Below are 17,728 nucleotides of genomic sequence, written 5' to 3' on the forward strand. Positions count from 1 at the left end.
CGTAATGCTGGTCCGAGGACTGCGATCGTGTTGCTGATTTTCCACACGTTCTCGTCTTTCCTTGAACTTTTAATGCCAGGCATATACACGCATCCTTGACAATGTTTGATCCCTGAACTGTGCAGTCGATCCCTGGCAAATTTCTGCCGCTGTAACTCCTTCATGAGCAAGAAGTTTTATAATTGTGCGTTTCGCAGTGGAGGGGTGCACCTGTTGCCCCGACATCATGAGCGGTACTGACGAAATGGCGGGAAATATCTAACAGAATGCTCTCTCCACTCCCAGTGGTCCCGCCTAAACATAGCAGAAGGGCGCGGCCAATCCTACCAACTGTTGATGTTCAGGAACAAAAATCCCGTTTATATTTGATCCCCATCGTACCGCATGTGGAATATCATTATTTATGCCAGTGACCCCGAAAGCTATGCATTCGACATAAATACAGAATTTTTTCGATTCGTTTTGCCTGTCACCCTCCCACTGACCTCTATGCCAACCAAGGCTTAACTTGGAACGCAGCATCGGCAGTGTCACTATCTTTGCAACCCTGAAAACTATGAATTCGACGCTAATATCGTTCGTGTTTGACTACCTTTGTCACCTTCCCTCCTCCATAGGGATAGGTCAGTGTCTTGACCCCACAGCTATGGAGGAATTGCAACCGACTTAAATATACCTATAAATTACCATCTGAAAAACATTGTGGATTATCCTTTTCGGAGAGGAATTCGTTGACTACTTTCACAATAGCATGGTGGCTTTCATTGCTGAAGATTGCAAAAAACTGAACTTCATCTGCAACATTGTGCTATGAATGTAGGTTTTAATGGCCTTTAGTTCATCCGCCGACATAAGTTTCACTTTTTATATAAGTGTTTTACTATAATTTGATCAAGCAATGTTTGTTTATCAAACTTGAAGTTGGGAATTACACCCTCCTGTTCTGCCCAAGTGACACTCCTGGAGCATTTGCTTGCAATCGCTGGTGAAAAAACGAAATTAATAATTCAATACCACTCACTCTGTCAGTAGATTTCAGAGCTTTGCATCCGCACTAGATTTTGGAAAGCACAAAACTTAGTGTCGTGATTGACTATTTCTATAGGTTTCACAAGGAGCATCTTCCTAGCTTAATTTGAAATGCAGTCTTTGAAGAAGGAAAAGAATGCAAATAAGTTATGGGTTATGAATTTATGGGAATGTTTTGTGACTTTCTTCAGGCTCTAAAAAGGTATTTTAGAACAAACGACTGAAGTAGGCTTATACCTAAATGTAACCATCGTGTGTGGTCTTAGAACAATGGATTGCAGACAAACACCCTTTGTAAACGTAAGAGAAGCTCTTATGGAGCTGTCACGTAATTTCATCATTCTGTCAATTAAAGAAATAAGAAACTGTCAGTTTAATGTGAGATATGGATGTTGGACAATACTTTAACTGTTGGAAGGCAGAGAGACATGTGAAATAACTTTTAGAAACATTGGAAACATACAAGAAAAGGATAGAATTTGAAATTCACAAGCTTTTTGTAACACTGTTACAATTTGAACCTTGTGTCATTAAAAGAAAGAAGAAAGTGTGAGTTGAAAGTGGCATATGGGTGTCTGAGAATACTTTAACTGTTGGAAGCCAAAGAGGCATGTCAAATAACTTTTAGAAACATGTGAAAATCTAGATAAAGAACAAATGTTAAAAGCACAGCTATATGTTAGGTAAGAATGGCGGGGGAGGGAGAAAACCCTTTGATGTTTACTAAAGAAAGAAAGAAACATAGACACAGCTGTGCTGTAATTTTGGGTGGTCTAGCTTGTTGCAGGAGACGAAGTGTACTGTCCATGGAATAAAAGACATTGTTTAATTGGGATTGTGACTTGCACCCTACGGAGAGATACCACTCATTATTTTGAGAACAGAGATTTTAAGAATGAGATAGTTACGTGTCACTTTGTGAGAGTTATTACATTGCCCCATACTGAGGGACTGCTTATAAGATTGCATGGGAACTGTAATGTCCTTTTGAGCAAAGGACCAGTTTAAATTAACGTGGGACTTGTTAGGCAAAAGTTAAGGATACTTTTTAAAAGTTAATGTATTGCCTCATACTGGGAGACGGGACATAAGATTGCATGGGAACTGTATTGTTATTTTAAGCAAAGGCTTGGTTTTAAATTGGCGTGGGTCTTGTTAAGGCAATAGTTAAGGATTATAACACCTACAGTGAATTTTGTGTGGATGAGAAAACTTCATGTTACTTGCGACTCACCTGTATGTCTAACTCTTTTTAGAAAAGAAAGAATTGAAATAGTTGAAAAAAAAAAGATTTTTCTGACTTGTTAGACAGAAAAATGTTTTCTACCCTAATAGAATGGAAAAAGAAAGAAAGAAAAAGCCCTTTTTCTGGAAAAGATTCTTGTTAACTTTAAAGAATAGCTATTGTACTTGTTTTTGTGAAAAAACGGAAGAGTGAAAACACAGGTTGTGAGTAAGATTGCTAGTATGCCAATGGTTTAACAGAGGGAGAAAAGTACGAAAAAAAAAGAAAAAAAGTATTGTTGAAGTTAGGGATACTATCATGAATGGATTTTTGTAGTTTTGAAAAGGAGTGTGAGAAACTTACGTGGAAAATAAGAGAATATTTGCAATAAAAATTTAGATATTTTGGGGTTATGGATTTGTTTGAAGTTTTAATTTAGTTGAATTTTTGTCATATAGTTGAAAAGATGCAGATGAGAAGAGACAAGGTTGATTTGATATTATATTATAGTTGAGAAAAAAATAGAATAAAATATGTGAAAATATATATGCTGTGAGCTGAGGATTGGACCATGGATGTGTGAAACATTAATGATAAATATCTTATTAGTGATGTGATAATCGGATTAATATTGTTTGGGAAGAAACATAAATACTTTGAGAATTCGAAGGAACACAATATGAATTGAATGGATTTTGACTTGATTTGATGGTAGTTTTGCGTTGGTTTGAACAGCGAAGCTATATGAGACATGGACTTAGTGAATAATAAGGGTATAATACGGATGATTACAATCTTATATTTTTGCAGTTGAAATATTGAAAATGAAATCTTTGAGTTTATGTTGCATGGTTATTTTGGTTAGGCTAAGGGAGATGGTGATGATGAGTAATGAGTAAAATGGCGAAATGAGAAAGTTGGAGGAAAATGTAAGATGATAGTATTTAGATGCTTTTTACAATGACGTAGTAGCTAGGGCGCACACCTTTAATGCGTGTGTGGGTTAGGGTAAAGGAGACGATGATAATGAGAGATGAGTAAAATGGTGAAATGAGAAAGTTGGAGGAAATTGCAAGATGACAGTATTTAGATGCTTTTTTTTACACTGATATACTAGCTAGGGCACACACCTTTGATATGCGCACACCTTTGATGCGTGTGTGGGTTAGGGTAAAGGAGACGATGATAATGAGAGATGAGTAAAATGGTGAAATGAGAATGTGGGAGGAAACGGGAAAATTGCGAGAAAATGCAAGATGAGAGTATTTAAATGCTTTTTTTACAATGATATAGTAGCTAGGGCGCACACCTTTGATATGTGTGCGGTTAGGGTAAAGGAGACGATGATAATGAGAGATGAGTGAAATGGTGGAAATGGGACAATTGCGAAAAAATTTACGAGTACGGTGTTTGTTTACCATAAAGTTGAATTGATTAGGTCGGGGATTGAACCTTTGGTACCTTAGATGGATTATTGTATAACGTGAATTATAGATATATAATGTATTAGTGAAAGAATATGATTATATTGGGTGTATATTAGGATATGTATGTGGTGTAAAGTGTGACTGAAGCTGAGACTTTAAGCATGAAAGCTGAACGCCTTAGTATTGAAGGAGCATGTTGTAATGGAATGTAAGTTAGATTTTTAGTTTTAAAAATGTTAACGTATGGTGCCATACTTACAGAGAGAGAGAGACGGAAAAGAGCTCTTCCAGTGGTGAATAAGATAATAAACTGAAAAAGGGAAACCTTTGGTTTGGTTTGGTTTTGCAGAACCTACAAAAAGTGTATTGTATTTTTTTTTGGCTATTGTGAAGTATCTAGACCTTACAAGCTGTATTTAAGGGGTAGAGTTTCTTTTATGTGAGAATTTATTGTTTGTAGAGAGATAGTTGCGTAAATTTTGTGTTGTATTGAAGGGAAGTTGTAGGGGGCATCCTTTTAAAAGAATTTCGCCTTTTACAGAGAAAAAATTGCTTTAAGACATACAGTAATTGGACGTAAGTGTTTGCAGGGGACGCTAAGATTTGAAAAAAAGAAAGCGTAAAATGTTTGGCGTTAGTTTTACCCTTTTAGTTGTGAAAAAATATAAATAAGTTTTGGAGAACACGCTTATTTCTAGTTTAGAGTTTACATGACGATAGTGTGATTGTGAATAACGTGAGGAAAGGACCGATTAGCTAATAGAAAATACTTATATTTGGAAGGTAAGTTGAATTTTGTTTTTTTATATTTATTATATAAAGAAATAATGAAAGAACTTAACTTTTATAGATAATTGAAGTGAGAATATAATATCATTTTTAATGTAAATTGTAACATGAGCTTATTTTTATTTGTTGACTTTTAAGAAAAATAAATGAGAAATATTGAAAAGCTGATGGTGGAATTAATTTTTAAATTTATATAATAGCATAGAACTTAATTGTAAACCACCCAAGTAATTTTTATTAAACTTTTAATATATATATATATATATATATATATATATATATATATATATATATATATATATATATGTGTGTGTGTGTGTTTGCGCAGGAGGTGTTGAATTTATATTAAAATTATTTTTCTTATTTTTGTTTTAGATTTTTTTCCTGGATCGATTTTACGAGATATTTTGAAGGAATTTCGAGATTTGAGGTAAGAAATAAATTATTTTATTTATTTTTAAACTTAAGAGAGGAAAACTGTGGAGCTTATTATGTTTAATTGACTTTTTGGAAAAGATTACTTTTAGTTGGGATCATAATGAGTATAGTATGTGTAGCCTAGTTTATTGAGAGGAAAGCAGGAAATGATGGAAAGATAAAAGCTTGTGAATGTCATATAAAATGAAATATTTGAGTTTATCGTTCCACGATTATGCCCTTTAGGCTAAGACTGACGGACGATTAAGGCAAATGAATGATGATTGAACAATTGGTGGAATGAGAGTGTGGGGGAAATAGAAATACACGAAACAACCGGTGGATCTTATGTTGTCCACCAAAAAGTTACATGTCTAGGGATTGAATTAGAGACCTTAGGCACTAGAGGTGAACGTTATAGCACTGAGGTACCGTTGAAACATATGGAGAGGAAAGCAGAAGACGGTGCAAAGATAAAAGCTTATGATTGCCATAGAAAATGAAATGTTTGAGTTTATTGTTCCACGATTATCTCCTTTATGCTAATTATTGGAGACGTGTAATTAAGGCAAGTGTATGATAATTGAACAATTGGCGGAATGAAATAGTGGGAGGACCCTAAGAAAACTCACTAATACAATGTTGTTTAACACGAAGTTAATTTGCGGGGGAATTGAAGGAGGGATTGCACGCACCAGAGGTGAGCGTTATAACATTGAGGTATTGTTGGAACATATGGAGAAAAAAGCACAAAACGGTGGAAAAATAAAAGTTTATAATTGCCATAGAAAATGAAATTTTTTAAGTTTGACGTTTTACGTTTATGCGGGTTAGGCTAAAGGGTAATAATGCGAAATGGGTGAAATGGTGGAATGAGAAAGTGGTAGGAAATGGAAAACGTGGGAAAAAATTTAAAAGTATGGTGTTTGTTTATATAGCACAAGCCGAGAATAAATGAGGTACCCCAAGCATTGGAGGTGAACGTAACTTGCCTTAATATATATTTGAATTTATTATTAGAAAGATAATATGTGATATAAACTTTTAGTTAATTGATGAATTGGAAAGACAGAAGCGATGCTTAGTTGTATTTTAAATTTAAAAGCAAGGCTATGTAAGATAACGTGGAATTGGAATTGAAGTAAATTGTTTTTTGTTAAAGGCACCGCTAGCTTAATTGGAAAAGTGTAGTTTCCCATATATTTTTTGCGTGTAGATAGAAGGTTGCGTAATAGTGCCATGGATTTAAAGTACTGTTATTATATACCAGTTTCGCGATGAAAGTTTTTAATATTGGAAACACTTAGCAACATTTATGACATGTAAATTGGTAATGTAGGTGCAAGTGTGCCATAATTATCTTTGCAGGAGAGATAATCGAATTATTAGTAATTTATGGTGTCCTGAAATGAATTATATTTGTTAGGTAAAGAATTGGGCAAAACCCTGCATGTGTAATATTAGTATGGATTGAAGTAATAACGTGCATAGAAATGTTTTAATGCCTAAAATTAATTGAAATTGTTACCTATAAGGACTTTTATTGGCAATATCAGTATTTGAGGGAGTGTGCTAGCGACTTAAATATTATTATTATTATTATTATTGGAATATATGATGCGTTATACGTTTTGTACAGCTTTATGTAACTGCCCTGAAAGCATTGGGGGCTAAAATATTTAGTCAGACTGAAAGTAAATTCATGAATTATATTATAGAAATATAAGTATAGAAAAATCAAATGAGAAATATTGCATGACGTATTTAAAATGTGGCTATAAAGAAGATTTTAGTCGAGTTAAGTTGATTATGAGTTTAGCGTACCCTTGAGCAGCGAGGCAATATGAGACGTGGACCTACAACTTTACGTGCAATGGGAACCATATGACCTTTTGCCGCAAATTGAATCGGATGTTATATGCAAAACGAGCGTACGCTAACCGCTTAGCCATGAAGGAGCTTATGAACGACAATAGTTTTTAGGAAAACTGGATTTTGTTTCCTTATATTGATTTATTGAAAATATTAAATTGTTTTTATGACACTTAGCACTTTATATTGCACGGTAATGCGAGTTAGGGTAAAAGGAGATGATAATTAAGGATGTGGAAGGAAACGGAAGAATTTTGAAAAAAATTATGAACATAATATTGTTTATTATAAGATTACTTAACCAAATCTTTTGTTAAGGAATGTCGTAGAGGGTATGTTGACAGGAAAGAAAGGGAGGGGGCAAAGAAGACTACAATTAATGAGTGATATTAAAACAGAAAGATTATACGCGAAGACGAAAAGGTTAGCGGAGGACCGTGGAGCATACAAGCTTGTTAGCTGTGGCAAGTGACTTGCTATTAAAGGCAAAATATCTATAATGATGACTTAAGCAAAAAATAGAACTATGAACCAAGTGTACTAGAGGAAATTACTTTAGGATTTGTGTAGGAAAAGTAAAATAAAAACGTAATGATAACTGAATATTGTCTTGCTAGTATTGTTTCCTAAAAAAAACTTGCTTAATTTTTTTTTGTGGAATTTCATATAAATGATACGAATATGTTCATAGAATCGTAATAAGGACGTATGTTATTTGATATTTTGGATATCTAGGGAGAGACAAACATACAAATTTTTTGTTGGGAGGGTTAGAAAGTAATTTTGTTAGAATATGAATGAAACTGGTGATTTTTAAGGCCTTGTTCACATTTATATGTAGGTTACTTTTAAACGTAAGGTAAAAATTGTAGAAAAAATTAGTTTATGTTTGAAGGAATGAAATATTACTTTTGTTGAAAATATAGGTAAATTGCGTTATAAACATGATTTAGGGAGCTTAGCTCCCCAGAGTTTTTTACTGATGGAAAACAAATAAATAAATAATAGCAGTTTGTTTAGAAGAGAACAAATAAAAAATAATTAGTCATTATTTGTATTGAAGATCCAAGTTTTAAGAACTAATATTTAAATAATGAAATAACTTTGACAGATCAAATTATAGGCGCTAAGCGAATAACTATAAGACTGATAACTGAGTATTTAATGTACAATAGCTATTTATTTTGAGAATAGAACAGTGAATTGTTATTGATTGTTATATAATTGATTCAATGAATTATTGAGACATAAAAAATAAGATGATACTTATTTTGATATATTTTTAACAGCACGCTTGCTTAAATATAACCTGTGAAATTTTATAGTATTATTTGATATTTATAAGTGTTTATTTTTATTTGTTGCAGGATGGAGGGACCAAGCACATCATTCGAGATTATTGATTTAACTAGGGATGATATTCAGGTGATAACATTGTATGACGAAGAAGAGAATGAAGTGGAAAACGAAATAATAATTATGGAAGAAGAGGAGGAGAATATTATACAAGATGAAGAAGAGGAAGAGGAGGAGGTGATGGAACATGTGGAAGAGGAATCGCATGTGGTAGAAAATGTGCAAGAACAGGAAGAGGAGGAGGTGATGGAAGATGAGGTGGGGGTACAAAATGTACAAGAGGAAGAAGAAAACAATATGGAAATTGAAATAAATGAAGTTTTCCAAAACAATTGTTAACTTGCAAAAATTTTTAAATCTAGCCATGGATTGTAAAGTGTTTGAAACATTTAATAAATTTGTGAATAAATGCAAAAATATATATATTGAAGAGAATAAAATGTAGAAAAAAGAAAAAGAAAAAAGAAAAATGTAAATACATGAAATAAAAAAAAGAAAATTAGATTAGACATTATAAGTTGTGTGTTTTATTAACTCCAATATGATTACTTTAGGTAATTTGAACTGTGAAAAATCAGGTTTTAAGGTTACTTGGTTGTTTGGGTGGTTGGAAGGCTTTATAGCGACCACATTCTTTTTTTATGGTTTTCTCTTCCAGTTTTCCGGTGGATTCTAGAAAAACTGCAGCTAAGAAATGCATTGGAGTAAGGTATTGTATATTTTTTTTTATGAAAGACCTATCAAAGAATATTAGTTTTACAGGGATTTAAGAGTGTTTTGGTGCTAAAATTACAGGAAAAAGTCTATAGAATCCTTATAAGAAGAACAGTGTTGAAAATATAATTTCCAATTGCAGACTAAAGATGCTTTTTGAACTTGATTAAATTAGAAAATGTACGAATAAAAGACAAATTTTAGGTAGTGCAAGCTGGAATCCAGCTCAGCTATCTAAATATTTATTATTATTATTATTATTATTATTATTATTATACATTTGACAGACCTGGAAAATAATTTTGACTCGTGTGTTTTTTTTTAAATTATGCTTATCTTATTCTTCGTATCCATTACTTTCCTTCTACTTTTTCCTTTTATACTCATATGAAGAAAAAAAGACAATTTTTCGTAAACTATATGCAGTCAAATTGTTGTTACACATGATCTCTTACTCTGAGGAAAGTAGTTGAGAACAGAATCCTAGGAAAAATATTCGGACCCAAGAGAAACGAGAATGGGGATTGGCAAAAGCTTGATATTGAGGAACTACATAGTTTATATAATTAGCCAAACATTTTAGCGTTGTCAAGTCTAGGAGGCTTAGGTGAGCATGTCATATAGGTTTAATGGAACGCTTTTAAAGTTTTGATTGGTAAACCCAATAGTAAAATGACCATTAGGAAGACCTATGCACAAATGGTAGGAAAATATTAAAATGGATTTCGCAAACATAGAACACTGAAAGTAAAAAATTGTATGCAATTGGGTATGGATAAAAGTTAGTGAAGAGCTTGTGTGAACCTCTGGGTTCCATAGGTCATAGACTTAGTTAGTTAGTTTTATATGCAATGAAAATAATATTATTAAGAACAAAAAAGATAAATAAAATTCACCTCTTTTCTGTTACCCGTTTTTAAAAAATAATTTTCTTTGTCATTATATACAGATTATTTATCCCCTAAAAACATTCTTGAAGTTTTACAACATGTGTATTGGTAACGTATTTTGATCGTGATTGAAGGAGGAATGAACATCGAGACCAACTTCTTTCTAAGTGCAATATTTACTTAAAATTTTGATATATAACTCATAATTTCCATGGGATTTTTGTTTCACAGTTTAGCGATTATTTTTATATTTCCTCGATTGCTGCATTTTAATGGCTTAATTTGAAAAATATTTCATAAAAATAAATTGAAATGATATTTTTACTCTTTGTTTTGTATACAAATTTTAATTGAATGGACATTACCAAGTATATTATCTAAGAGTACACTATTATTAGATAAAGATATATATTTAAAGCAAAAAATCATTATGTGTACAAGACTTCACTGAATATGTATGATACTTAAAAAAGGAAATCCTACGTACATTTTTCACTAGTGAAACCCACACTAGTGAACCCCCACCACAAACAAAAATCAATGGGAATATTAAAATGAATATTGCACAAAGTACAACATGAATCCAATTGGTTAAGAATAAAGCTGAATTAAAAGTTTTTGTAAGCGTTATTATCAACGAAAAAGAGGTAATAGTTAAGAACAGCTACTTGTCATCTCCCGTGCACGAGGATACATCTTACTGTTGCACTACATGAACACTCTAAGTACAAGGGCAAGAACTCAGTCTATTACCTACTTTTTAACATCCTAGATAGTGAATGAATAATTCCTAAAAGTATGGCGTTTCTCGTCCTTCCCTAAATGGGAAGTACGGCTCCTTAACTATAACCGAAAAAGACATTGAGATTTTGTTACGGGAAATTTTAAGATTGAAATACGCAAACCGGAAATGCTGTGCATTTCCTCAATGGTTTTTATGAGGGTTTACCTACGATTTAAAACACCAAGAAGCCCAAACTGGACAGATTGGTTACCTAGCATAAGAGAGCGAGAGAGGGAGGAAAAAAAAGAAAAAAAGTTTGCTTGAGTGCAGGCTAGGGAGCGGGGCGGAGGTGTGGCGTGAGGGAGATTGTACTTTGAAGAAAGGAAAGAGGGAGAAAGAGAATACGGGAAGCACACATAAATGCATTAGTGTGCGTGAGAGACAGAGAGACATGGAATGTGGGAAGCACACATACATGCGTTAGTGTGTGTGAGAGAGATACATAGAATGCGGGAAGCATGCATACATGCGCTGGTGAGCGGAAGAGAGGGGGAGGCGCGGGGTTAACGTGAATGATGCTTCAGGCCCTTTTTTTATTCCTAGCTGAATGGAATGGATTTACGGTCTTTAAAAGGAAGGGAAAAAGCTTGATTTTGAACACGAAAAGTTTAACTTTGTGTAACCCAAGAGAAAACGAATACCAATTGATTGAATTAAATGAACGAAAACGAATAATTTATCTGTTGATATGAGTGGCGTATGCGCGGGTTATTGAGATTCTAAGTGAATATGTAAATGCTTTTGAGTGACTATTTTTTTCTTTAGCTATTTAGCGTTACTTTAAAAATATGTGTACCATTTGAAACAACACAAATGGATTTATCAGATATGCCTATGTAAAGCTAGATTATATTGTATTGGAAAGCACATGTAAAGTATAGAAATGTTAAAATGTTGATACTTACCTAAGATAAAATGTCTTCTTTGATGATTGAAGCACATACGGGAACTGTATACGAACAACTAATATATGACGGGAAACGACAAAATATTTTTGTCGGTAAGCGTATGAGGTATTGCCGTTTGTACAAATAACACTAGAGCGATACGGTTTGATGTTATCGGCACAAAAGCATGCATGGTACTGACATGTGTTGCTATATAGGTGGCGTTGATGCAAAAAGACTAAGATTTTTCCGTATATTAACTTTAAATGATCATATTTCGTAAACGATTTATCGTACGATAAAATGGACTACAGAAATCGATTTGTTAGGTCAAAATCTATATAGAAAGAGACCCTACATGATAAATTTGAACAATTTTTATTTTTTGGAATTTATACGAGGTGTGTTCAAAAGTACATTTTACATTTTTGGCTTTTTACGGCAAACTATTGGTCGTAGAAAGAAAAGAAAAGTATTTTCTTAATTGCTAGGACCTAACGAACACTACTATACAGATTAGGACAATGTAACTTTAAAATAATATTAAATGGGTGTAACTCGTAAACGGTTGATCGTAGGTGAAAATGGACTACAGAAATCGATTTGTCAGGTCAAAATCTATATAGAAAGACACGCTACATGATAAACTTGAACACTTTTTATTTTTTTCAAATTTATATACCGGGTGTTCAAAAAGTACAGTTTTTTATTTTTTCGCTTTTTACGGCAAACTATTGGTCGTAGAAAGTAAAGAAAAGTATTTTCTTAATCGTTAGGACCTAAGGAACACTACTATACAGATTAGAACATTGTAACTTTAAAATAATTTTAAATGGGTGTAACTCCTAAACGATTAATGGTAGAACAAAATGGGCAACAGAAATCGGTTTTTCAGGTCAAAATCTATATAGAAAGACACCTTACATGATAAACAATTTTTTGGGGGGCTAACAGTGGCGGCTCGCTATGTAAGGGGTGTCCCATTACATTTTTGGCTTTTTACGGCAAACTATTGGTCGTAGAAACAAAAGAAAGGTATTTTCTTAATTGCTAGGACCTAACGAACACTACTATACAGATTAGAACATTGTAACTTTAAAATAACTTTAAATGATCATATTTCGTAAACTATTCATCGTACGACAAAATGGATTACAGAAATCGATTTATCAGGTCAAAATCTATATAGGAAGACACCTTACATGATAAATTTGAACAATTTTTTTGTGGGGGGTAACAGTGGCGGCTCGCTATGTAAGGGGTGTCCCATTACATTTTTGGTTTTTTACGCCAAACTATTGGTCGTAGAAAGTAAAAAAAAGGTATTTTCTTAATCGTTAGGACCTAACGAACACTACTATACAGATTAGAACAATGTAACTTTAAAATAAAAATTTAATGAATTTGCATAAACAATATGGCGTCGATTTTTTTTTGAAACTTTGGAAATATGCTTATTAAAGGATATATTTTTATATAAATAGATAAAATGAATAATATTACTAAAATAAATACCATTTTTGCGCGTTTTTACCGCGACCGGTGCGCGCCGCGCGTTTTTTACCGCTACCGGTGCGCGCCGCGCGGTATTTGCGCCCGAAAAAATAAGTTTTCGCGACGCGGGACGCGTAAAATATTGCCGCCCGGAAACTGCGCGGGGTATTGCCGGTTATAAAAACAAACAACAGTCGTTAACTTGCTATGGTACATGTACACACACGCACAGTCTTATACACACTAATGTGAATGTTATGTGTACAGATGGCGTTATTTCAAAAAACAAAGATGGCGGTTGGATTTTAATGTGTTTTTTTTGTATTAATAATATGTATAACTGAAAATATTTACAATTAATGTAGTAAATGTTATTTTTAAAACAATAATAATTGGAAATTTAAACAAGTTAACACGAACTTAACCGAAGTTTTACGAACTTAACCAAAGTTTCCCGAACATTGCCGAACATAAGAGTTTATTTACAATTTGTGTACATGATTATACATGTATTACACGAATGGTTCCGAACTTAACCGAACATAAACATAAAAATGTATTATGATTTGCCGTCGAAAATAATAATTATAATGTTAACACGGAATATAACACTACTACTTGTATAGGCTACAACACAATTTGTAATCTTGTACACAAAGGCATTTAGTTTTTGCAGTCTCGTACCCAAACACATTTCGTTTTGTAATCTCGTACCCAAAGGCATTTCGTTTTGTAATCTTGTACCCAAAGGCATTTGGTTTTGTAATATCGTACGCAGGTGCTTTAACATATTTTAAATTAGTAACACTGATATTACACAATATGATGTAATTTGTAAATGCACTATTAAAGTTTGTAACACTTGAAACAATTTTAGGTGCTTATCTTTTTAATAGAACACTCATAGAGTGTGATCGTATTTAAATTGCTGTGCAAACTCATTATTTATTTAACATCTCGTAATATTCATTGGATCGCTTGCTAAGCAAGCTCCTTATTTATTTAACCTCTCGTAATATTCATTGGATCGCTTGCTAAGCAATCTCCGAGGAACTATGTTCCGAAAAATACTAAAATGTGTGAGCATGCCAAAGATGTAATGGTATTTGAAGCACAAACAAAATCAGTGTGCTATAAGCCATTTACATATAGATATCTTTTCACTACAGTATTCTAATGACAATTTATTGATACCTTTACTTACTTCTAAGATGTTTGTTCACCTTATAGAAGACATTATGCCATCATTATGGTTTCCAACTTGGGATAATTTATTGTAGGAACATAAAATACGTATAAATAACCTTATATGAAGCATACGTATTCTTCCTTTATCTTATATAGAATACATATACTTCGTATTATATGAATATTTGTTTGGAGAAATAAAACATATTATTATAAATTGTAACGCTTTATTGTATTTATATAGTCTACAATATTGTATTTTCCAATATTGGCATATTGATATACATATATAGTTATATTTAAATAAGATATTTACTATACTTAGAATATTCTTAATAACTTATTGACATATTTACATTATATATACGTAGAAGTACCAACAGATAGGTCTTGTGAAAACTTATGGACATATTTGATGATATGACATCATGATACCTTTACACAGTCTACTATTTACATATATACAGAATACCAATCATTTCACGCACTTAATACTTTGATAACCATATGGCAATGTTCTATATTCAGTAATACTGTTATGATTTAATCGTCGTCTTTTATTTTGAACTTTCTGATGTGTTTTAGTTTCAAACTTGGATACGATGACAAACCCAGGCTTACGAACAATTTTTCCTGGATTGTGTAACTGTTTTTTCTCAGCTTTATCTCGAACTAGTTGATAAAAATGAACAAAGTTAATTTCTTGTCGTGTACGATGATTTAAAGTTATTCCTCTAATTTTAAATACATAATCTACTTTCCCTGTTTGAACTTCTTTCATTCTATACGCATAATTTTTTGGCCCTAAGCCTATAAAGGCATCAATTTCCCACCCATCAGGAACTTCATTAGTTAACTGATCTAAATAGGAACCCAAAGAAAGTGAAGGCTTTTCATTACATGGTTGTACAAACATAATACTATCAGTGTCGCAGTACAATACACGATCAGGATCTATAGCTGTTACTAATTCGTAAAGTTTTAGACGCGCCCAAGAGGTGATGAAGGCTGCAAGGACAACATTGGAAAATTTCCAAGGTTTGTTTTTGTTTTCAATGTTCTTATATGATAGAATGAGATGTCGCTCTCCAATAGGCAATACAGTTTGTACCTCATATTGTGGTGCCCATAGATAACAAAAATTTTTCTGGAGTATCTACAATTACAGATTGAGATAAATCTGTTCGCTGTCCCCATTTTTCATATAAGGAATTGAGAAATATTTTGGAAATATATCTTAGACCAGGATTTGATTGAATGTTATTTTCCGTTAACTGAATGCATTCATGTTCATAATAGTCTGCAATATATTTTTCTTGATCTTGTTTAGTTTTGCACCAGCTAGGAAATCCTGAAGACTCCTGTTTCATTTTTAAGAAGGAATTGACATAATCTTTAAACAGATTATCTTCTAATCCAGATAATTTGAATTCCCAAATCTCAATAATTTGCAGAATTTTGTATCCGAGATGTAAAGCCATATGAAGTTCAGGAGTACAGTATGTACCAGTAAGAACACGCTCAGTATCATTATGCATGCACTTGTTGTCACTTTGTTCCATAACCCAAACAAAAGGGGTTCATTACATGTATATGGTAAAATTGGAAAATATAAGTCTTTCGGAGGTACATTTAACTAATCCATGAATACTTTGCACTTGTGGAAAGTCAGACCCCTTGTATATTATAGGTTTACCTATAGGCAATGGCTTACGTGCCATCACCCAGGGGTAAAAACTGGTAATATAATATGCCACAAACTCTTCGCTGGTACATTCGTACAACGCATTAAAACATTCCACCATGAAAATTATCTTTAGGTACCAAATGATCAATACTTTTTTCAGTATTTTTATTACTGTGTAGTATGCAATTTCAACTTTATAACTTTTGGCATTTGTAGTATATGTTTACTAAAAAAATCTTTTTTGTTTTCACTAGTGTTATACTTTTAAGGAAATATTGAAATATACTGTTAACGAAAATGTCAATAGCATAAACCAATAACGTTCATAATACAGTTTTCCATAAACTTTTTGTAAACATTCTTTCTTATTTTTTCATTAATAATTATTCTCTTACGTAATAAAAAAGTTATTGTAAAAAAACTTGTCCTAACAATATTTGCGTATACTAAAAACACTCGATGTTAAAAATTTCTTCTTATCATATTAAAGTATTAATATAAACAATAGTTCTTTTCTACTTTCCTTTGAAAAGTTTTTTTCTATGTATTTCAAACATGATTATTTTATTCTTTTTTTTCTTTACAAATGTTATTTCATTTTTTTAAAATAATTATGTAATTTGATTTAGTACACAATTATAAAATAATGCAAGATAAAATTCCAATGCATGCAAAATTACAACTAAATCCGTTTGCACATAACATTACAAACTATTTGTGCGTACAAAAATTACGAACTAGGTATTTAAAAAACAAATAAAAAATAACAAAAATACTTTTATTTTTCACATAATTTAAAACTGATTACATATAAATAAATATGTAATATTATATTCTATTTTAATTTTAAATTCATGTACATGTAAACAATTTCATCATACTAAAATTTTCTATTTCAAATTATAATAAGTATTGTTTTCAAATTTATTGTATTTACAATGTATAACTTTTACTTCGTTTACTTATTTCACTAACACATCAAACAAATTAAAAATTATAAAAATTGTAAGCAAAATCTTTTTCTAAGAAAAGCTCTGTAATTAAATCAACATAACTTTTGTTTAATAAAATATTATATAACATATAAATAAAGGTCCAATCATCTATTTCAATATCATGATATGATGAAAAAATTTCATACAGTTCATCAAAAGTACGCCCTCGTACCATAACACGCCACGCATTAAAGCACATCATTTCATAGTCACCAGTAATACAATCATGGTGTTCTATAATATGAGAGTTTTTGAAACACCCTTCACATACAAGTTTATATTCTGGTTTCCATCTTGAAATACAATCCAACACGCACTGTTCATTCACAAAAAAGAAGTACAATTATACAGACATGGTCTGATTCCTGTAGGCATTTTTGTCACTTTTTAAAAACACTTCCACTAACTCAGAAATATAAGTATCACAAAATGTGAGTGATTCATATGATAAATTAAATCTATTTAAAAGCGTTTTGTTTTGTTTGTAATTATCGTCTAAACAATGTTTCTTCAAATACAGTGTAAACACTATGTCACGAGTTGTCTTCTTAATTACAAATTCCCACACAGCACGTTTCAATCGATTATTATATGCTAATAAACATAAATGAAGGCGCTCATCTGGTATTCTTAATGAACATGCAGAACAAAGTAGTGGTTCATTCAGTTTATAATTTTCAAAAAGTTCTTTTATGCACAACTTACTTTAAGCGATTGCACTTACAGTTTACAATATCTAATTCACGAATTTCAATATGTGTATTAGGATACACTTTTTCAAATTGTATTTCATCATTTCGATAAAATCTTCTAAACGAATTACAATGTTCTTCATTAGGATATAATAATTTCACTTCACAAATAACTTTCTTCCTATTAACAAGTTTAAGTTCTTTCTCTCGTGGCGAAATATACTCGGATTGGTATACTTCTCTACTACACATCTTCACAAATACTATACTATTTAAGTATTG

At 32.0% G+C, this 17,728-nt stretch overlaps 2 protein-coding genes across 2 annotated transcripts in view; both read left to right on the top strand.

Moving 5' to 3' along the window:
- LOC145671295 (carbonyl reductase [NADPH] 1-like) overlaps window positions 1–17,728 on the top strand; it is a 212,240-nt gene that overhangs the window by 182,313 nt on the left and 12,199 nt on the right. The window lies entirely within an intron of this gene.
- LOC145671652 (uncharacterized) lies at window positions 1,300–10,566 on the top strand. Its single transcript, XM_081740850.1, has 3 exons — window positions 1,300–1,357; window positions 4,846–4,900; window positions 8,127–10,566. Exons 1-3 carry the CDS (start codon window positions 1,300–1,302, stop codon window positions 8,452–8,454), a joined length of 441 nt encoding a protein of 146 aa, XP_081596976.1. The 3' UTR covers window positions 8,455–10,566.

The sequence above is a fragment of the Thermobia domestica genome, chromosome 15, assembly GCF_964235325.1.
Source record: "Thermobia domestica chromosome 15, izTheDome1.hap1.1, whole genome shotgun sequence".
NCBI classification, from domain to species: domain Eukaryota; kingdom Metazoa; phylum Arthropoda; class Insecta; order Zygentoma; family Lepismatidae; genus Thermobia; species Thermobia domestica.